The sequence below is a fragment of the Balaenoptera borealis genome, assembly GCF_965194805.1.
Source record: "Balaenoptera borealis genome assembly, chromosome: 6".
NCBI lineage: Eukaryota > Metazoa > Chordata > Mammalia > Artiodactyla > Balaenopteridae > Balaenoptera > Balaenoptera borealis.
In genome coordinates, this window is record NC_138863.1 from 10,805,692 (window position 1) to 10,828,821 (window position 23,130).

Consider the following 23,130-nt stretch of genomic DNA (forward strand, 5'->3'; position numbering starts at 1 on the left):
ACACAACTCTTTGTGAACATTTAATTTACTTTTTTGTTGTTGTTGCTGTGTAGACAATGCTTTATAATAGAAAAATCCCAAGGCGTGGAATTGGAAGACTTGGGGTTAAGAGCATATTCTCTGATATACTGTGTGACTTCGGTAAAATTGTTTAACTATCCTGAACTTGTGTATTAATGTTTCCCGAATCACTTCTCATTATTTGTGTGCAGAAAAAAAAAAACAAAAAACAAAAAACTAGGCAACCTGTGTGAAAATATTCACTATATAAAAGTAATATTCAAGTGTGATTTTTTCAGTCTCTTACATATTTTTACTTCTATATATTCCTTTTTTTTTTTTTTTTTTGTCTTTCTCCTCCAATACAGGATAAACCCCAAGATGGTGAGGAGTTTTGTATGTTTTATTCACTGCAGTATCTTGAGCACTTCACACAATTCTTGGTGCTCAGTAACTATTTGTTGAAAGAATAAAAACAAGTGAATGCAGATTTCTACTTAGTTTTATAATTGCTCAGAATGAATATGTTCCTTCTGCTTTTTCTGCTTACAAAATGGCTAATGGAACTGTTAACATATCATTAGAAAGAAATCTCATTTTGATTGAATTTCAGAAGAAATTAAATGTTTGTGTGTTTCTAGAAGATCTTACCTTAGAAAATGAGAACTTCCGAAGTAAATCTGAGTCAATGACCAGAAGGTCTGGCATAGATAACTATAACTGTTTATTGATGTTAATTAGCTCTTGCACTTGTAATTTTGGTTGGTGGGATAAGTTTAAGTCCATCTGCAGTGGAGAAGAATATATCAGGAATACCAATATAAGTAAAGCTTCTTCATAATTCCCATTTGTAGTTCTCTTGCAATCGACATGTAGCTACATTTGAGACATGCATGTCAGATTCTTTGGGAAATCATACTGTAGACGCTATGACAGGATAGATAAAAGAGAGTAATCTTATTTCAAAGTAGGTCTTGAGGGGGTAAAAGGAGTCTTATTCTCTTAGTTGGCATATCTTAGCTTAATTCTTTCACAAGGGAAGACATTCCTCGCCGTGGTGATCTTCTATATAGGACACGCTCAGTTCTGCTCTCCCAGGAAACTGGCTAATGAATTGGATGGCTTGCTGAGTTCCCTCCCTGAGCTACGATTAACAAGGGCTCCTAAACTTTGAGGCTTTGCTTTGCCCTCTTTGCGTGTGCCACATAGAAATTCTACTTCCTGTGTGCAACTAGAATTTGCTATGAATATTAAATTTACAGGATTTGTCTCAGAAATATGTTTATAGCACTCTTGAACACTTTAGAAATAGGGACTAATTGTTTTAAGCCCCTAAGCAGCCTGGACGTCTCTTTACATAATCTCTCTAGCTGGATTTGCTCACTGTCTGCTCTCAGCTCACTTTTCTCAGTGTCATCTAATGAAGCAAGAGTATAAATCTACTGTGCCAATGGCTACATTGTCCTAATAATGAGGAAACCTGTTCATCTGCTCAACCTCACTAAAATTCTGTGCTCCACTTCCCCTAGAAAGGATGAAATGTGATTTCTAAGAAATCGCACTTTCTTGAATCTTGGCTATTTGAGCATCTACGGAGTTATAAAATCTGAAATGCATATTTATATATATATCATATTTTATGGTCTTTTTAGCTAACAAACTTTTTATGCTGCTATAATTCATATGTGGCCTAATATTTGAGGTTCTCATTAATAATAGTTGCATACAGGTTATAGCTATTTAATAATTTGTGTTCCAACTGCTTTATTCTCATCATCTACTTTTAGAAAGCAAAAAATTTTTACTCTTATCAAGTTTTATCTCAGAAATAGCTACCGCTTAATGAGTGAGAAGAGTATTCACTGCTAACCTTCAAACAGAGATGCTGGTATAATTGGCTTAAAATTTTATCTATAAATTGTGCAAAGATATAATTTAGCCAGTAATACCTGTTATTACAATTTCTGAAGTGTTGCTCAAATTAAAACTTTAACTAAAAATTTCCTCTTAAATATAAAAGCTTAGAGGTATACTATAAAAATCTCCTTAATATTCTTTGCGCATTGACAATGGTTTACGTGTCGCTTGGCTCACATACTATTTTTCATGAAGTGGAAAATGTAGATATATTTTTTTCTCTTGAAAGCTCAATGTATTTAAGCATTATAGCTTGGGACCTAATAAGATGAGCTTCATTTATCTGTTTTTATTAATTCATTCACTATTATTTTAGTTGAATGAACCCATGAGAAAAGAGAAAATAGATGTTTGATTATTTCCTCCATTTTTACGTCTCATTCTAAAACCTGATCATTTTAAAGTTGCTTTTTAAAACTGAACTAGAGTAAAGAGCCATCTCTAATATGCTGGACTGTGCTACTCAACTTCCATTAGGGTAAAAATGTTTTTGTGGGGAAAACAATTCAGATCTGGCAGGGAGGCATCATGCGTGCTACTTGAATTTTGTATGTGAGTCACTTTATTTAAGGTTTTTCTACAAAAAGAAATCTACAAACACAATGACGAAGTGTTGTTATAATGAATTTATAACACACAAAAACTAAGATTTAAAAAGATTATTAATAAATTCACATATTGTGCTTTCTCTGCCTGAGCAGTTTGATATATCGTGTAGAAGTAAACTTCTAAACTATGCTTGCTTTCCAAGAAAGAGATTGTGTGCTGTTCATAACTATATATAAGTACCATGTTTTTCAAACTAAAAATCAAGACACCTACTCTACCAAGTATGTGGTTTTGAAGTACAGTTCAGCAAATGATTTGAAATCAGGTCCATCTTGAAAAAAGGAAGTCATTTTAGCTATGCACTTAACTTTATTTTAAAAGGAAGATGGTTTTATTTAATTTCTGAGGGGAACATATAATTATTATTACTTAATTATAGTATTATAAAATAATTATCCATGGTAATAATTATTACCATTGTTGTTATCGTTTTTGCTACAGCTTGTTGCTATTGCGTGAAATGTTTAACTGAGTAAGTGGGTACATTTAGGTCACTTAATTATCTACTTCCTTCTCCATCCAACTGCTTCTAATTCTTTATGAAAAGCTTTTCAGGAGATAGGTTAGTTTTTCCTAATTTGATCTTTTCATCTGCTCACAAACATTATTAGATCTCTCTTGTCCCACCCACATGTTTCTCAACCTTAAAATCTGTTGGTAATATTTTTCTTTCTCTGTGTCTTTCCCAACACCATGAGATAATTTTCAAGGCCTATCAGTTTTAACTCCAGTAATATTTTTAAAATTATTCATTATTCCTCTTGCTTAAAATGACTAAAATTGCTTTAAAATTTACTAAAAGAATTGAAGAGTAGATAATTTAATAAATTATTAGCTAAATATCAACAGGCCATCAAAGATAGACAGAATATCTTAAAAGCAGCCAGGGGCTTCCCTGGTGGCGCAGTGGTTGAGAATCTGCCTGCTAATGCAGGGGACACGGGTTCGAGCCCTGGTCTGGGAAGATCCCACATGCCGCGGAGCAACTGGGCCCGTGAGCCACAACTACTGAGCCTGCGCGTCTGAAGCCTGTGCCCCGCAACAAGAGAGGCCGCGATAGTGAGAGGCCCGCACACCGCGATGAAGAGTGGCCCCCGCTTGCCGCAACTAGAGAAAGTCCTCGCACAGAAACGAAGACCCAACACAGCCATAAATAAATAAATAAATAAATAAATATTAAAAAAAAAAAAAAAAAGCAGCCAGAAAAAAGATACAATGCCTTTAAATAAAATTGACAATTAGATTGACAGCTGACTTCACAAAAGCATAACTGGGATTCCCAAGACAATGAAGTGATATCTTTGATATATGAAGGAAAATCATTGCCAGTTTAGAATTCTATATTCAGTGAAAATATCCTGCAAGAATAAATACAAATATTTTCTTACAGACAAAAACTGGTAATGCTGTTTCTCACTAAAAAGAAAATTGTAGTGCATTTTAAATGTATCAAGTGGTTACATTAAAAGTGGGATGGGGGCGTCCAAGAGGGAGGGCATATAGGTATACATATAGCTGATTCACTTCATTGTACAGCAGAAATTAACACAACATTGTAAAGCAATTATACTCCAATAAAAAAAAGTTGATATACTAAAAAAAAGTAAATGGACTGAATGCTTCAATCAAAATGTAAAGGTTATCATTTGGATTTTTAAAAAATCAAATAAGGTAAAGCATTTTTAAAACATAAAATCCTGGGACTTCCCTGGTGGTGCAGTGGTTAAGAATCAACCTGGTGATGCAGGGGACACGGGTTCGATCCCTGGTCCAGGAAGATCCCACAAGCTGCGGAGCAACTAAGCCCGTGTGCCACAACTACTGAGCCTACACTCTAGAGCCCACGAGCCACAACTAATGAGCCCATGTGGCACAACTACGGAAGCCTGCATACCTAGTGCCCGTGCTCCTCAACAAGAGAAGCCACCGCAACGAGAAGCCCGTGCACAGCAACGAAGAGTAGCCCCCGCTCGCCGCAACTGGAGAAAGCCAGCGTACAGCAACGAAGACCCAACGCAGCCAAAAATAAATAAATTAATAAATTAATTAATTAAAAAGCATAAAATCCTAAAAAAGATGGAAAGATATAAATGATGTAATAGCTAACCAAAGAAAACTGATATAGTTTTGTCAATATCAGTCAAAATGAACTTTAAAGCAGAAGAGCATTGCCAGAAGTTAAGTATGTCACTGACAATGACAAAGGTTGAATAACCAGCACATGTCATTTTACATTTGCATTCACGTAATAAAATAGCCTCAGAACTATAACAGAAAAAATTGACAAAAATATTTTTTTAAATATCCAGAAGTACCAATATGACCTTAAAGGATCTGAATATCACATCCAACTTAACTTAATTTACATATATAGAATAATAAAACCAAAAATTGCAGAATACATATAACATTTACAGAAATTGGCCATGCACTAGATTATAAAGCAATTCTTAACAAATGCCAAAGATTAATGTTATGCAGACTATGTTATTTGAGAAAAATGGAATTCAGTTGGAAGTCAATAATGAAAAGGTAAATAAAATTTTCCAATTAAATAGAAGTAAAATCAACAAAATTATAATGAAAATTAGAAAGTATTTTGGTTCGAAGGATAATGAACATGACATATTTCAAAACTTGTGGAGTGCAGGTAAAGCCACCATAAGAGAAAAATTTACAGCCTTAAAGCATACATAACATACATTTTTTTAAAAAGAAAAAGAAAATACTAAAGATGATAGTACACATTTATCTCCTGAGATTTAAAAAAAACAAAATAACCCCAAGGAAAGTAAATAATGATAAGACCAGAAATTAATACAATTGAAATTAAACATAGACTATAAAGGATAGAGAAAACAAAAGATGGTTCTTTGAAAAGGCAAATCAAATTGACAAATCCCTGGTATACTTAATTTCAAAATGGGGGTGAAGCACAAAAACAATTGTAGGAATGAAAAAAAGTGAACATCACTACAGATATCACAGACAAAATTACAGTAATATTATAAAACATTATGTCAATACATAAACATGCAACTTAGATTAAATGGGCAATTTTGAATAAAAATATAACTTACCAAAGTAGCTCAAGAAGAAATAGAGAAAAAAAAAAAAGAGAGGAGAAAAAAAAAAGAAGAAATAGAAACCACGATAAGCATCAAACCCTTCCAACAGAAAATCACCACTCTTTCTTTGTTAGAGAGTTCTGCTAAACATTTGATAATAGATAATTTCCATAGTACACAAACTCGTCCAGAAAACAGAAAAAGAGGAATAGCTTTAATATATTTTATGAAACTGGCATAACCTTGATACCAACATGACAAGGGAAGAAAGGAAATTCAATCTCATTCATGATCACAAAGGGAAAAAATTCCCAAAGGAAATATTAGCAAACTAGGTCCCACAAAATATAAAAAGTATAATAGATTACTATCAAATTGAGTTGATCTCAGGAATTCAAGACTGATTGAATATTATAAATCAATTAGTATAAGCCCTCAAATTAATAATCTAAAGGAGAAAAATATGGTTATATTAATAAATGCAAAAAAGCATTTGATAAAAAAAAACATCCTTTTACAAGTAATTGAAAAAATACTAGAAAAATACAAAATTTTACTCATAAAGATCTACAGCAAACATAATACATAATGGTGTAACTCTAAGGATTTTTTTTTTCATTACTTTATTCAACATTTCACTGAAGATGCTAGCCCATGCAGGAAGGCAATAATGAGAAACAAAAAGTAAAAGGCATGGAAAAGAAGAAAACAAAACTCTCCACATTTGCAGTTTTTTGATTGTGTACATAAAAAATCCAAAAGAATCTGCAGATAAATTATTGGATAATTATTGAGATCATTTATATGGTATCAATAAATATGAATTTTCTAGGACTAAAGCTCAAGAAAACATGCAAGACATTTCTGGAGAAAATTATCACCCTTAGCTAATGATGTAGATTGGACATTATGTGGCCACAAATGGTCACTCATTCACGCCTTTTGCTCTACCCCATGCCCCCAAATCAGGTGTCTCCTACTCTGATATCTCTGATGTTTTACTGCCTTTGTTCTCTGGCATCCTCATCCACACAGTAAAATTTCCTTGAATTCTAATTATGTACCAGTAACTACCAGCAATGGAGATGTGACGATAATTTCACCGACTCCTTCTGGTTTATTTTGTGCTCCAACATATAGTGATATTATTTGTTTTTTCACAGTATAATGGCTTTATAGCCTTTGAGATTTAAGGTAATATACTGTTCATTTTGACTGAAAAACAAAGAGCTAGAGCATGCCTACAGGTAAGCATTGTACAGAAAATTAATTACAAGGCTTTCAATGAAGCTGTAACAAATGTCCATAAAAATCTGTTGCCCCACTATTCTCTTAATATTAATCTTAATATTAAAATAATAAGTTTGAGTAGCACAAACTGAGCTCCTCACCTATAGATACCCATAAACCAGGTTGGAAGTCTCTGAAAGTCTTATCTACAAGATTAATTTACCTTTTGATGCATCCAAGATGTGGAGCCCAATCTCGGACACACATCCAGGGTATTACCCAGGACAGACACTACCTGAAAATATGCATGCAATCTTTGAACCCTTTTCTGAGTTTCTAAAAATTATTACAACTTCATCATCTAGCTATTTTTGTTCTTTTTAAAGACAGCTTGCTCTGCTGTGTCTTTCTCCTTGAATGATACTAAAACTTGCTTCTTTTTTCCCCCCACCCTTCTCCTCCCCTGCTTCCTCTCCAAATCTGCTCGTGTTTGTAACTCCTTTATTGTGGATGTGGTCCTCTCCATCAGCCATGTGGGTAGTTAAACCAAACTCACCCACCTACCTCTCTGCTGCCTTGTCCGCCAGGAGACACCCCCAGGAATCCAGATTGGTTGTGGGGTGTGGTGTCCAGGGGGACATACAGCCAAGTCATGACCAGGGCCTCTTCTTTCATGCCAGCATTCCATCCGCCCCCTGGGCTCCCAACCCTCAGATTCTGACCGTGACTTTGCAGGCTTCCTGGTTCATGGTGCCAAGCTGCAGATTGTGCTGTGCACCTGACCTCTTTTTTAACATCAGATTTTACCCTTTCTGTGCCCCATCCCTTTGGGTTCCTGCTACGCTCTTCTAGTTTAAATGACGGACTCCAAGTCATTAGTAGGGATTCCATCATCAAGATTAGACAGGTGGTGGATATTTTTAGTTAGACAGTTTTCCTCATTCCTCCACTCACAAAAGGAAGATGTTTTTCTATTTCATTTTCAGGGAGGTCTAGGCCTGGTAGTGTGTTTGGTGATGCTTCTCTATGATTCAAGTCCCCCTCTTCCCTCAACAGGACCATCCATCCAGTCTGGTGCAGCAGCTCATCTCCTCCTGCAAACCCTCACCCTTGTCCGCATTGCTCTTCTCTGGACCCCAGGGTCCCCATGAAATGGGAGCACCCTGAAAAAACACAGTTCTTAAGAAAGTTAGCATGTGGCAAAAGCAAGTGGTACCATGTGAAGACATCAGGCCTCGGGGAAAGAGCACAGACTGGGGTCAGGTTCATCTAGGCTTGGATCCCAAATTAAGCCAGTTAACTGTGTAACTCTGAGCAAATTCCGAACCTCTTTGTCTCGGTCTTGTTATGAATACAATAGGGTAATAGCACTTCCCCTACTCTGAAGATATGAAGTGACAAATGTAAAGGTCCTGTCACAACAACTGGGATAGAGTGGGTGCTCAGCCAAGTGTACCTATTACTATTGACTGAGATTTTCTCCTTTCATTAATAGCAAACCTTGTACAGTAAAGTAAATAATATTAGTCCCATTTAACAGATGAGAAAACTGAGGCTCAGAGAGATTAAGTAACTTTCCCAAGATAAAGCTAGTAAAGTGACAATTGAGACCCAAATTCAAGTTTTCCAACTTCCAGCACATAGTAGTATTTTCACTACATCACGTCATAAGAATATTTTTTTGACATATATATTTATATTAATTACAAATCTTCTCATATGGCATATTGTTTAGTGTGTGGATGTTGTTATATGTTTCTTCATTCTATTGGTTTCAAATATTGCTATTATAATTTACATGAATTTTTTCTTGATAAAAAAATGACAGTTCCACTTATGGTTTATATACATTATTTCTAGCTAAATGTTAGTTTTACTAACATTTGTATTTCAGGACTATAGACTCTCACAGACAAAAGCATAGAGATAGAATTAAAAGATCATGTTCACCTTTATCTGACAATTGGGGATAAATCACTAAAATTTTTGTGGTACCATTTATTGATCCTATCATATTTATTGAGTGCTGATTAATTGGCAGACATGGTGCTAAGTATTTTGTAGGGTTCCATAGTGATTCAGATGTATAAATCCTAATATGCTTACCACATCTCCGAGAGCAAGAATGATCTGGGAAATGTTATCCCCCCTGCCCCTTTTAAAGGAATGTTATTCAACCTCATTCTAACACATGAGATGCTTCCTACAGGCTTTGGATATTTTAAAAGATAATCTAATATACCCAAAAAAGACCCCAATAAAAATTCTTTAAACTATTAAGATAGTTTCAGTAAAATGAAGCCATTAGCATTGGCTGTCCTTACCCATTAGGAGAGCAAGAGCTGCTCCTTTTGAGGTGATCGGTATTTTGGCGTGATGATGCTATTTTAAACTGTGCAGGTAATGCCATCCAGCAGCTTCCAAGATCTTCGGCTCCTGATCTAAGTAAAATCTCATTATCCAGAATCAGCACTTGCTCCATAGGACTGTCGAAGTTTAATTTCATTTGGCCAGTTATTTATATAGACAACTATGAAGCCGTTCAACAGCCTTATCCCCTAGAGGTATAAGGAAAACCAGATGTAGGCTCATATACAGTAGACCATGATAAAGGACTCTTCAGCATAAAAGCTTTGCCTTGGAGGTTACCTTTGGTTAAAGGCAGTATTTGCTTGTTTTGTTGTTTTATTACTTCTAACAGTCACATTAGTCCATTTTCACTGTAGTAACTTTGGTGGAACCCATGAGAACTCATCACTAAAATGGTAACCTATATGTTAAGATGGCAAATTTCATTAGATTTTGAAGGAAAAAAATTATTTAATAATCGGGGAAATTCCTTATGACTGTAAGTATATAGATTTTGCATTTCCAATTTTTTTCATAAGCACTAGATTTTCAGAGCTTACAGAGATCACACATTTTAAAATAAAGAATTCTTTTGAGTCACACACACACACACACACACACACACACGTGTAAAGAATGTAAAGAATTTAGAAAGTGTAGAAAAGAACAAGAAAGAAAATGTCACAAGTAATCCCATTACCCAAAGATAAGTTCTGTTAACATTTTCATATGTTTCTATGTGCATGAAACTATGTATACATTTGTTTTAATTAGCTCATTGATTTAACAAACATTTACTGAGCTCCTACTATATGCCAGGTATTATGTTTGGCCTGAGAATGCCTCATGAAAAACCGAAAAAGATCCCCACATTTTTGGAGTTTATAACCAGCAGGTAATAAACCTGCGGGGGAGCGCAGGGAGGAGAGACCCACAATAAATAATAAACATAGTAAATAAATACATCCTATAGAATGTTAGAAGATGATATTGATAATGAGAAAAATAAGGCAGGGTAGGAGAGATTGCAAAGCCAGGGATGGGGGGCCTGGGTGACAACAGGATGGTCAGTAAAAGCCGCATTGAGAAGGGGTATTTGGGAAAGACCTGAAGGAGGTAATATGAAGGGATTTTGCAGACAAAGAGCAGAGGGGGCAGCTAGGGAAGGCACTAAGAAAGCAGTGTGCCTGTCCTGTCCTAGGACCAGCAAGAAGGCCAGCGTAGCCAGAGTGGAGAGAGGTAGGAAGAGTGTGAAGGACACAAGGTCTCAGAGGTCACGGGATTTCAAGCATATAAAGCCTTGTAGCCCGTGGCAACGACTTACGATTTTACTCGAAGTGAAATGCAAACCTATGGCGAGGTTTTAAGCATAGAAATGACCTGATTAATCTTACATTTTAAAAGGATGCCACCTATGTCAGTAGTCATATTGTATAACATTTTGTGTTCAACTGTATTCATTCAACAGGGGAGCATTTTCCCAAGTCATTCTGTATTTATGGGGAAGAGGCATCATCTTAATATCTGCATACTAATTCCATCAATGTACCTATTAGTGAATGTATTATTTATTTTCAGTTTTTCTCTACTCATGACATTGAGTTGAACATCCGGTACGTGAGTCTTTATCTCAGTGTCTGTTCTTTAGAATAGATTCTTGTAAGGGGCGGTACTGAGTAACATGTATGAATAACAGTTGTGAAACGTATGTCCAGATTGTTTTTCAAAAAAGCCACATACATTTATACCCTCAGAAGCAACATGTAAAATATGACATATTATCTTGATTGACAGAATAGTATGCCAGTTTTCCTAACTTGAGACCAACAAAACTCATTCACTCACTTATTTATCAACAAAGACTTCTTAAAATCTATACTGTACAACGATCACTAGACACATCAGGATGACACAGGCCCATATTTTTCGCACACGCCTACATTTCTTATCTTTCTTCTTTCACTCCTTTTTTCTTCATTAACCCACTTTCATATAACTGACTTTGAATGTAAATGACCAACATGCATGGCTTAAGCCAGGATACATCCCTTTTCCTCCCTCTCCTAACGTTTCTTATATCAGTTCCACAATGTGATTTTTGATGATACCTGAAGCAGAGGCTTCAGAGAATCCTAACTCCCAGCATCTCGGAAGAAAGGGTTTGCCAAGCAAATGAAGGGGGCAAACAGAAACACAGAGGAAAATATATATTAAATGCTTTAGAAAAATCATTCTTATGTATTTATTAGTCTTATTAAATTTTTTCAGTTAAAGTAGCATTTAAGCAATACAACTTCTTTCCTCAAGAAACACTTTCAATTCAAATTTTCACTGAGGTCAGACTAGTCCTCTGTAAGCTTTGGGGCTTTGCTTCAATGATCTGAATATTTCCCCATGTTGACAAATATAAGACTGTGTGTCTGAACAGGCCATATATTTGTACAGCTTTAGACTAATTGAATGAATTTTATGTTCTCTTGGATTTAAAAAAGCTTCATCATTCTTTATTTTATAACCTCATGGTAATAGTCAAGAGTCAGCATAAGTATGTATACATTTTAGAAACTCAGAACAGAGAACAGAAAAATGTCACTATAACAAGTATTTATGCATTTATTCAAAAGGCCTTCATGTATTATGTTTAATTTACTATCAAAATGTACTTAAAATCTAATAAAGAGACTCTTAAGAGTAAGTAAATTTACAGGGCTTAACACGGTATCATTTCTCAATTTAATATTGAGTGCTTTCCCTATGCCAACACTATGCTACTGCTTTACAAGAATAACCCCATTTAACCACCAGAACAGTTCCATGACACAGCTTGTATTATAATCTGCATCTTACAGATGAGGAAATGAATGCTTAGAGAGGTTTAAGTCACATGTCTAATTTCATCCAGCTAACAAGTGGTAAAATAGAAACTTGAACCTAGCTTTCTCAAATACCAAAGCACTAGGATTTGGCTACATTGGGACTCATTTAGAGGTCATGGTCATAGAAACAAAGGATTAGAAGGAAAATTAGAAGTTACAATGGAAAATAAACATGATGTAGAGATAAGAGAAGAAGGGCAAGTCTCAGATCACTTATTTACCAATGATATAAACTTGGATTACATTTACCTCTAATCCTTGATTTCCCATCTATAAAACAGATATAATTAAAAGACTGTGTAAAACACTCCATAGATGCTAAGCACCTGTTATGCATTAAATGATGGTAATATGTTCAGAAGTAATATAGAGAAGATTGTATAACAGAATGAGGCACTTGCCCAGGTGGTCTGGTGGAAGAACAGAAATTAGCTGGGAGTGGAGGTGGTTACTGTAACATATATTATTAATGTATCTGAACTAAAATCTAGATGCAGCAGAATGCAGTGACATATATGTTGTGTTTTGACCCTCCAAACAAATATCACCTCAATCTTTTTTTTAGAAATAAAGCACTTGGGGGTAAATATATCAATAGTAAGCATCTAATGGTCTTCATGTATAAATGCATGTTCATGCAACACTAACTTAGCAACAGTGATGGGTACTTTTTGCCTGACATTAAAATAATATTTTTGCACACACCATTTGTAGGGCATATGTTTTCAAAAGTCTCCCTCTAGCCCTCATTAACAGAAGGGGGGAAGAAAGCTAAGCTATCTTGTTCTTTTGTTTGATCCTCTTTTCTGAACAAGGAGTTATATTTCAAAATTATTTCTTGGGGTCTTGGTGAAGGCTGAGATTGTGAAACTACATTTTAAGGTACAAAAATAAACTCCGAAGGTAGTGATTAAATTCTTGAGGCCATTATTTGTTGTCATCTATTTACTCAGAGATAATATATGAATTTGCAAAGCACAGTATTCTGACCCACAGAATATTGTTCAGTTGAGCCACTTGTTTTATGATTAATACTAAATGATCTGTTTATACTCTTTTTATTGTCATTTTTTAATAGTACCTCACAAAAAGTACACAAACTCAGGTCTGCAACATTTTCACTGATCTGAGGACAAAAAATTATAGTGAAGTTTGTCAACCATCTTTTCTTAAAAAGAAATATTCTTCATTCTTAGATAATGTATCATAGTGTCGTTACATTGTTTATATGTCCCTTCTTTGAAGAATGAATGTGAGAGAGAGGTAGTAAAGGATTTTCTTTAAAGGTCCTTATTTGTGAAAATAAAAGCTTGGTTGCTTTATAATATTATTGTTGTTATTGTTATTTTACTGGTCCAGGAGATCAAAAAGTCTGGAATTCACCATTCTACAGTTCTTTGGTCACCTTTAAAAATTAAAACAGGGCATAACGATGGTTTTTAAATATTTTCAGGGTTGAATAGTCATTTCCTGTAATACTTTTAGTAAAATCCTACAAAATTAATGAGGAGTTTGTAGGTCTGCTAGTCGCTGGTAAGCTGCTGACATATTTAATTCTCATGGATGACATGATGAGAAAGCCATGCTCTGATGTCTCCAACCCAGAAAAGAAAAACATGAGTACACAAGGAAAAAAATGTGAATTTCTTACCAGAGATGGAACAGAAGATTACACAGTGTAGAAGAAAAATCTTGCACCAGACACTTCTTAGAAATGCAATACACTGGGGCTTCCCTGGTGGCGCAGTGGTTGAGAATCTGCCTGCCGATGCAGGGCACACGGGTTCGAGTCCTGGTCTGGGAAGATCCCACATGCAGAGGAGCAACTAGGCCGGTGAGCCACAATTACTGAGCCTGCGCGTCTGGAGCCTGTGCTCCGCAACAAGAGAGGCCGCGATAGTGAGAGGCACACGCACCGCGGTGAAGAGTGGCCCCTGCTTGCCACAACTAGAGAAAGCCCTCGCACAGAAACGAAGACACAACACAGCCAAAAATAAATAAATAAATAAATTTAAAAAACAAAAAAGAAAGAAATGCAAGACATTTTATTTGAGCTACTGCAGTAGGGGAGAGAGATAACTCTTTATAGAACTGAGCTCAGCTCCAAATACAATGGGGACAGTTGGGTATTTATAATCATTGGGCCGGGTGAGGGGTTCAGTGGATAGAAAATTGCTAAGAGGAGATATCAAGGGGAGGGAGATCCTTGCTAAAATGGCCTGACAGGATTCTTGCTAGAGGCTGATGAAGGACTTAGATATTAAGGGTGAAGGATGAGGAATTTGAGTAGATATCAAGGGTGGGAGAATTTTACTAAACTGACTTAGCAGGATTCTTTGCTAAAATTGGGCTCAGCAGAGCAAGGTCAAAATCTAGTTGAAAAGATGGTTCAGGGCTTCCCTGGTGGCGCAGTGGTTGAGAGTCTGCCTGCTAATGCAGGGGACACGGGTTCGAGCCCTGGTCTGGGAGGATCCCACATGCCGCAGAGCAACTAGGCCCGTGCACCACAACTACTGAGCCTGCGCGTCTGGAGCCTGTGCTCTGCAACGAAAGGCCACGATAGTGAGGCCCGCGCACCGCGATGAAGAGTGACCCCCACTTGCCGCAGCTAGAGGAAGCCCTCGCACAGAAACGAAGACCCAACACAGCCAAAAATAAATAAATAAATAAATAAATAATAATTTAAAAAAAAAAAAAAAAAGATGGTTCAGAGGAACTTGACTAAAGTTTGGTCAAGGAGGGAGTGTTTGTCAATAGATTGGTCAGAAGATGAAGGTAAAAGAAACTAACATATGTGATTTTTAATACAAATCATTTTTTAATTAAATTTATTTAAAATTTAAAAAACAAAACAAAAAACAGTTCACCTATTTCTCCCACCTACCTCTCCCTCTTGTTTTATAGATATAGATATAAATATAGATATAGATATATAGATATAGATATACACACACATATGTATATGTTTTTAGATTCCACATATAAGAGAGACTGTACAGTATTTGTCTTTCTTTGCCTCACTTATTTCACTTAGCATAATGCCCTCAAGGTCCAGCCATGTTGTTGCAAATGGCAAGATTTCATTCATTTCTATGGCTGAATAATATTCCAGTGTGTGTGTGTGTGTGTGTGTGTGTGTGTGTGTGTATCCACCCATCCACTGATGGACATTTAGGATGTTTCTATATCTTAGCTATGTAAATAATGCTGCAATGAACGTGGGGTGGATATATCTTTTCAAATGAGTGGTTTTGGTTTCTTTGGAGAAATACCCAGAAGTGGAATTGCTGGATTGTATGATAGTTGTATTTTTAATTTTTGAGGAGCCACCAAACTGTTTTCCATAGTGACTGCACCGATTTACATCCCACCAACAGTGCACAAGGGTTCCCTTTTCTCCACATCCTCTCCAACACTTGTTATTTTGTCTTTTTACTAATAGTCATTCTAACAGGCATGAGGTTATAGCTCATTGTTGTTTTGATTTGCATTTCGCTGATGATTAATGATGTAGCGCATCTCTTCATGTACCATCTTTTCATTGGCCATCGGTATTCAGATCTTCTGCCCACTTTTTAATTGGGTTGTTCAGTTTCTTACTATTGAGTTGTATGAGTTCTTTGCATATTTAGGATATTAGCCCCTTATCAGATACATGATTTGCAAATATTTTCTCTCATTCAGTAGTTTGCCTTTCCATTCTGTTGATGGTTTCCTTTGCTGTGCAGAATCATTTTAGTTTGACGCAGTCCCATTCGTTTGTTTTTGCTTTTATTGCTTTTGTTTTTGGTGTCAGATTTTAAAAATTATCTGTGAGCTTACTGCCTATATTTTCTTCTAGGAGTTTTATGGTTTCAGGTCTTATGTTCAAGCCTTTAATCTATTTTGAGTTAATTTTTGTGTATGGTGTAAGGTTGTGGTCCAGTTTCATTCTTTTACATGTGGCTGCTCAATTTTCCCAACACCATTTACTGAAGAGACTGTCTTTTCCTCATTGTATATTCTTGGCTCCTTTGTCATAAATTAATTGACCCTATATGTGTGCATTTATTTCTGACTCTCTATTCTATTCCAGTGATCTATGTGTCTGTTTTTATGCCAGTATCGCACTATTTTATAGGTTTGTAATATAGTTTGAAATCAGGGAGTGTGATGCCCCCAGCTTTGTTCTTCTTTCTCAAGATTGTTGTGGGTTTTCAGGGTTTTTTTATGTTTCCAAAAACAAATCAGTTTTTGAAAGACTAACCTAAACCCCTGAGCTTCATCTAACAGGTTAATCCCTTTAGCTGAGGGTAAAAGAAGGACATTCACTTTAGCAAATTTTCATTTTGAACCACACAAATGTGTGTTTTTAAATCCTCTAAATTCTAGGTTGTGGCACATTGTTAAACTGGCTTTAACAAGAGCAACCGGATTCTTCGCTCAAAATTCCTTCTGATAGATGTGAGCTTTTATTTTTTTCCCGAGTGTTGCGATCAGAGGATTTAGTATTAGCGCTCAAGAGTGGATATCCTTAACAGAACTGAGACAATGAAAGCAATTACTATATTTCACTGAAAGCATTCTTTAAGTGGGGAAGAAGATAAGAAATCTTACCTTTTAGAATCTTAAAATTGTCTAACTTTCACTGTGTTTACTAGACTCTCGCAACAATAGCAGCAGGATCCCTTTTCGTTAGAATTATCCTGGGAAATTCTTTAGATTATCTTCTCAGATGTGGCTTATCTCACCATATGTCACCACTGCAGAAAATTAAGCATTGAATTCAAACACTCTTTTGTGCATAATCTTTTGAGGTCAAACAGGATGCTCAGAAAGATAAGAAAAAACAACATTAATAAATACTAATTGAGCATCCATCACTGCCTAGCACTGTCCTAGGTTGTAAGGGGTCCCTAATCTTTCAGTATTTACAGCCTAAAGGGGGAGACAGACAAACATTACATAATTATATATCATTTTGACAAATGCTATAACAGGATAAGGTTCAGGGTGCTGTTGGAACACAGAAGAAGTGTGTCAATCTCATTTCTTGGGTTGGGTTGAGTGTTGGGAAGAGGGTGGGAAGAGATGAGAGCGTATGTGTGTGTTTGTGCACTGGACAATGGAGGTTGGAGAGGAGTAGTGGCCTCCTTGGCAGAAAGAGGGAAGGGAGAAAGTGCAAGAAATGATTTATAGACTGAGACCCAAAGGATAGAGAAGGAATTATCCAGGAGGAAGAAAGGGGACTGAGAAGGGTGTTTCTAAAAGAAGTAACATCATGTGCAACAGCTCAAGGGCAAAAAAGAATGTATATTTAACTTAATACATTAGATAAATGCTTCTCAAGCTTTAATGGGAATACAAATCACCTGAGTTTAATGTCAAAATACAGATCTGATTCAGTAGTTCTAGGGCAGGACCTGAGCTCCTGGGTATCTAACAAGCTTCCAAGAGATATCAATGCTGCTGGTTCATAGACCAAACTTTGAGTAGCAGCATATAAACAACTCAGTTCCCAGTAACTGGACACTTCACTCTCTGGTGAAATAACTGAATATTCCTTAAGCTATTTTCTGATGGTGACCTACTTATTCACACTGCATGAATCATTAATGATTGCAGTGTGGTGACAGCTCAGGACTCGGGCAATTCATATATAACATTGCTCTACAAAGGAGTCTGCTTCTCTTGCTATAATATTTTTAAAGTCACTACTTTAAATTCTGCTTTTGTACCTTCTTTCCTACCTTCATCTTCCTCCTCATTGAAATGTATTTAGCAGTTTCAGCATGAAACTAGTCTGAAAGGATGTGCTTAATAAATACTGCCAACACTTGTCAAAATCAAACGAAAATGTCCCAGGAAAGTATTTGCAACCATATCCATTAGGAGCGAGTTATAAGGCTGTACTGTATCTTGACAGCAGTTCTTTTACTGTCAGTTTGAACTCATTTTAATAAATGCATGAGTTTCATGTTCTTGCCATCTCTGTCTCATCCTGTAGCAGCAAATGTTCTGCTTCTCTAGAGACAACATTTTTGCAAATCCTCTAAAAATTCCATTTCCATTCCAAAGACACGGGAACAGATTGGGCTGTGTTGTAGCCACCTACTGGAAATTTATATCCATGTCACATGATTTAAAAGATATGCCTCTCTAGATAGATTTTGGATATAGGTGTCAATAAACTGATTCATAATGTGTTTCAGGAGAGTAAAAGATGCATTGGCTTTGGTGCAAGGAGTTGTCTCACAGTTATTGTGAAGTAATGCACAGATTTTAGTCCCACTATGTGACTCTATTGCCTCATTTAATTCTTATAACAATAAACAAATATATATATATATTTTTTTTTTTTTTTTTTAATGCTTTACATGCTTAGCCTTAGAACAAATGGAGTGAGCCCTACAGGCAAGCAACAGTTTGAAATTCCCTTCTTCACCTTCATCTCCGACCAGGATCTCACAATCATCTTAAAGGCAGAAGGGTTTTCAGGATACATGTGGGTAGACTTGTCATTTCTTCTTCCCACTAGACTAGCTCAGCAGTTAAACTTTTATGTACATAGTAATTACTATAGCATCCGTGGCTACTTGCTGTCATATACAGTGTGCTTCATGGGAAAACAAGGAACTTCCATGGGTGATGTTTTACTTTTCCCGATGTTCCCATTACTCCCTGATTTTGGACCTACTCTCCCTAAGTTAGATGTGATCCCCCTTTAGAACGATCACAGACTGTTGAAGCTCTGTTTCTACTCCATTTTGTATCAGGTTTGTCTCCACCTTACTTCTCAGTCTGCCTACTTCCCACTCTCAGGACCGATAACCCTGCAAAGAGACATGGGAGGTGTCCTAACACTGAACATAAGTCCTTTCGTGGCCTGCATGGAAGTGATCCACCACCTCACCAGAGCCGCCTAAGGGACACAGTAGCAAACAGGACATGTAGCTTTGTAGACTCTTCAGCCTGAACTCCTGCACATGGAGCTTTGGCTCCTAGAAGAAATAATATACAATTTCTCTGACTTATGGGCCAAGTTATTACAGCCCAAAGTTAGCTTGGTCTGTGGTCCTGTCTTCCATGTGAAAATGATTTGGAACCTCACCTCTTTGGTGTTTGTGTAAAAGCCAAACTGTCCTGTAGCCAAGAAAGCATTCAGAGGGACATCTGCAGTTGCGTTTGAGGGAGAATCACACTTAATAGCATAAAAAGCTATAACCCCATGTGTGGGAAGCCTGTAAAAATACGGCTGAAAACTCAGACTCTCTATGATATTTTGAAAGTGATGTCCATAGCTAGCAGGGACCACAGACTTTACTCCAAACATGTCATTTATAAAAGAATAGACAGACCCTGAAAAGCTAGGCAGTATCCTGGCTAAGAAGTTATAGCCAGTATCTGGAGCCAGTTAGCTTTTGCATACTTTCCCCCTCCCTCCCTCCCCTCCCCTTCCTTCCTTTCTTTCCTTCCTTCCTTCCTTCCTTCTGCAACCTTTCCCCAGTTCAACAAAAATAACATGGGTTCTATCTTTTCATTTAAATTATACTCATTCTATTCCTCAAGGTGGCAATTTCTCAGAAAATAATACATAAAGTTTAAAATAAAGCAGATTTTACTTGAATTATTCTTTGAAATTTTTACCCAAATTTCTGATCTGTTACATAGCACCATCAGCAGTCATGTAAAAATGTTATTCATAGTAATTAATAATAGAAATACAAACAGACTACATACATGCAACATTTGACTTATGGTTAATTGCAATGCAGTGAAAGTTGACTAATTCAGAACTTAAAGCATGAGGGTTATATGTTATTCAGAAATACATTGTTTATTTAACTGATTTTCTATTGTGCTTCTTTTAAGAAAAAAATTCTATATTTTGTGTTGATAATTACATAAAGAATCATTAGACAGTATTCCAAACAATGTATTTTAATGAATTGTACATGTTCTATGTGGCAAACAACCATGAAAATAAAATGTGTAGACTTGAGATATCAGTACATTTTTTTTAAAACCCAAATTTGCATATTTTCAGAAGAAAACTATTTAGCCTAATTTAAATACAAAAAAACCCTCTGAATCTTAATATTTCTAAATATTCTAAAAATATTTTCTAAAAATAATTTCAATTTATATCACATCTTGAGGCCGCAGAAATCATTTCAAATCTTTTAAAATATTTATACAGCCCCGTATATAATTAAGCCCACCAAGATTTGACAGAAATAGGGGGAAAGGATATAAGTCTAGAATTATGGAGACAGAGAAGCTAAGATGCCATCTCCAGCCACAGAGATGATAAAGAGATGACCTGTGTTTTCTAAAGCTCATGTTCGTTTCATGGTACCACCTTGCCTCCCAGTTAAAATTATGTTTTTCCCTCATTTTAAAAAATAAAATGAGTATTTTTTATGTGTCCATTTTGGCCGAGCAGAATTAATGTGAAAATTGAAAGGATATTACTTGGGTTTTAAAACTGCTTCCTTAAGAAAAGATGTCAACCCTGCTAGAAGTCATGCAGATGCAATGTGTCCATCCACCTACACTGGAAGGTGATGGGTCACAAGTTTATACTCACAACGGAATAGGTCATAGCGGTCCCACCAATTACAAAAGTGAAACCAACAAAGAGGCAAACATCAATGTCAGCAGGAGGGTTTGCAGTGTTCAGCACAATCTGAAAAGATGATTTTCCATAAAACCACATCATGCTTCTTTCTTTCTGTATATGGAGATGATTCACCAGAATGTGTTCTCTTTTGTGTTTTGGGGCACAAACAGCGAGTTGGAGTCACCCCTGATGTATGAGGTTCCGGAACTGCAGCAGGGCAGCGCCAGCGGCAGCTCGGGAAGTAGCTTGGGTAGCTCCATCACTGCGTGTAAGAAGGTAACACTGCCTAACACTGGCTAACACCGCTCTCTTCTCACCGATTGAACTTGTCAACACTAGTTTAGTTTGACTTTTCAAACACTTCTTCTAAAGCAGAAACAGCAAAAAAACACACCACAAAATCACCCACAATTTGCTTTCCAGGACAACCCCCTGATGACATTCAAAAATCTAATTCATGGAAATGATCAGAAAACTCAAGCATTTCAGAAAGGTCTGATTAAAAAACTCTAAGCCTCCAGTGCTTCACCACACCTCCAACTTTTTCTAGTAACTCTTTCCAAACATAGCCATGGATAACGGCTTCTTGGATCTCCTTGCAGAAAAATCTTCACAGGTTTTGAATGGCCCAACTTATTATATTAAGCTCCTAAGTCTATATCTAAGAAAAATTCATGGCTCTTCTCCTTTTGCTATTTTCTTAAAGGGAAGGGTATGCCTGGTTATTTTATTAGGAACAGAATTGCATTTCCTGGAGTATAGATTTTAGAACTGATAAACAAATCTTGCTTTAAGACACTTGCAGAAAGTTGTCATTTGAACAACATAAAATCATCTAATTTAACTGTCTGATTTTTCCAGCCAATCCAACTTCAGGCCCAGAAATTTAAAGCCAAATGCCCAATTCCTCATCTAATGTTTTTATCACTATTTGATGCTGAATTCCAGAGGAAAGTGTGTTCCTTTTCATGAAAACTTAGAGGAAATCACACTGGATTAGTTCATTTATTGTTAAAACAAAGTTCAATTATAAAAAGTACTTATAGCTATAAATTAAGATAATTTTTTTACTAATCATATTGTATATGTATATATAATTACGTATACATAATGTGCATTATATATGTATATATATTTCAATTTATTGATTACTGTACCCAGTTAAGCAGCCTTATGTATTCTCTGCTTGTGTGATTTTGTATAGTTTTTAAGTACCAAAGAAAACAAATATCTTCATTAGAAAACATATATTGATTATTAAAAAAGTAGCATTAAACATAATTTTACAAAATATTTTCATGCATATATTCATAACCAAATATAAAAATATACCTGCCTGATTAATTAAGGATTCTTATTATCATGTGTTATATGATCCTCATAAAATTCTTATAGAGGATTCAGTGCTATGAATTCCAGTTTTTAATGTAGAAAACTGAGGCACTATAATTCAAAATGATTTTGAATTACTTATGAAAAAGCTAAAGCAGCAGGTTTTCAAGCCCTAGGTATGGTCTATTCAACTCTGTAACTCTAAATTATAAAGTCTTCACCGGATGCTATATCTTTCATAAGGCTAAATGATTTTTAATTTATTATAATTTTTAAATAACTCTATTTCTATTGATTAGAATTCCAGTGGCATTTAAAAGAAAGACTGAAGCCAGACTGCCTGAATTTGACACCCAGTTCTATAATTACTAGTTGTGTGATTTCAAGCAAATTACCTCTTCATGCCTCAATTTGCTCATCTGAAAAAAGTATTACCCACTTCACAGGGCTGAGGTGCAGATTCAATGAGTTTATAGACGTGAAATGTTTAGAACAGTGTCTGGCGTACTGTAAGCACTCAAAATAATGATTACCTACAACTAATATTATTCTAAAGAATGATTTTATCAACAAGTAAGCAGTGCCAGAAAAAAAATTCAATATTAGCATTACCGTGCTGAGAGAGTTAGTACTTTATGATCTGTTATCTCAATTATGCTTATTTCCCTAGAAAATAGGTAGTCATATTCATTTTTTAAAAATCATGTCTGGAAGCTAATGAACTAATAGAGCTGTTTGGGACTGGGCAGCTACTAGAAAAAGTAAAATAAAAATTCAGTCATCTATTCTAAATGACTTCATGTATATATATATGAATTTAAAGTTTTAAATATAATTCTACTCATTCCACAGTTATTTCTAGAACAACTAGTATTAGGTTGAACCATATGAAACTGACTTTTTTATGGATCAAAAATGATCAAATATGGGTAATTCCATACAGTCCAACCCAAATACTTTTAAAATTTTGTTACATCCTGAGGAAAGATACAAGGATAGATCACAAATGGCCCCTGGTCTGGAAGAATTTACAGTCTAGTGTGGGAGATAATACTGGTTCCTCATGTGAAAAGTCAAACAATAATTAATAAGTTAAATAATTATGTAAGGTAACTACACAGGCATATCTCAAGATAGACAAGTGCAT

General features: G+C 35.8%; 1 protein-coding gene and 1 long non-coding RNA gene across 6 annotated transcripts in view; both read left to right on the top strand.

Annotated features, from left to right (window-relative positions):
- LOC309630721 overlaps window positions 1-23,130 on the top strand; it is a 312,390-nt gene that overhangs the window by 131,908 nt on the left and 157,352 nt on the right. The gene's annotated exons all lie outside the window — the stretch shown is intronic.
- The window catches only part of SPHKAP (SPHK1 interactor, AKAP domain containing), a 149,743-nt gene that overhangs the window by 13,680 nt on the left and 112,933 nt on the right, over window positions 1-23,130 (top strand). For 2 of the 5 annotated variants that reach the window (XM_082396160.1, XM_082396162.1), the window contains exon 2: window positions 20,822-20,927. In XM_082396160.1, the coding sequence (XP_082252286.1) occupies window positions 20,822-20,927 (106 nt within the window). Of the gene's footprint in view, window positions 1-5,665; window positions 7,445-16,608; window positions 20,928-23,130 lie in introns of those variants that run through there. The other 3 variants (XM_082396159.1, XM_082396161.1, XM_082396163.1) reach the window with 2 other exon arrangements.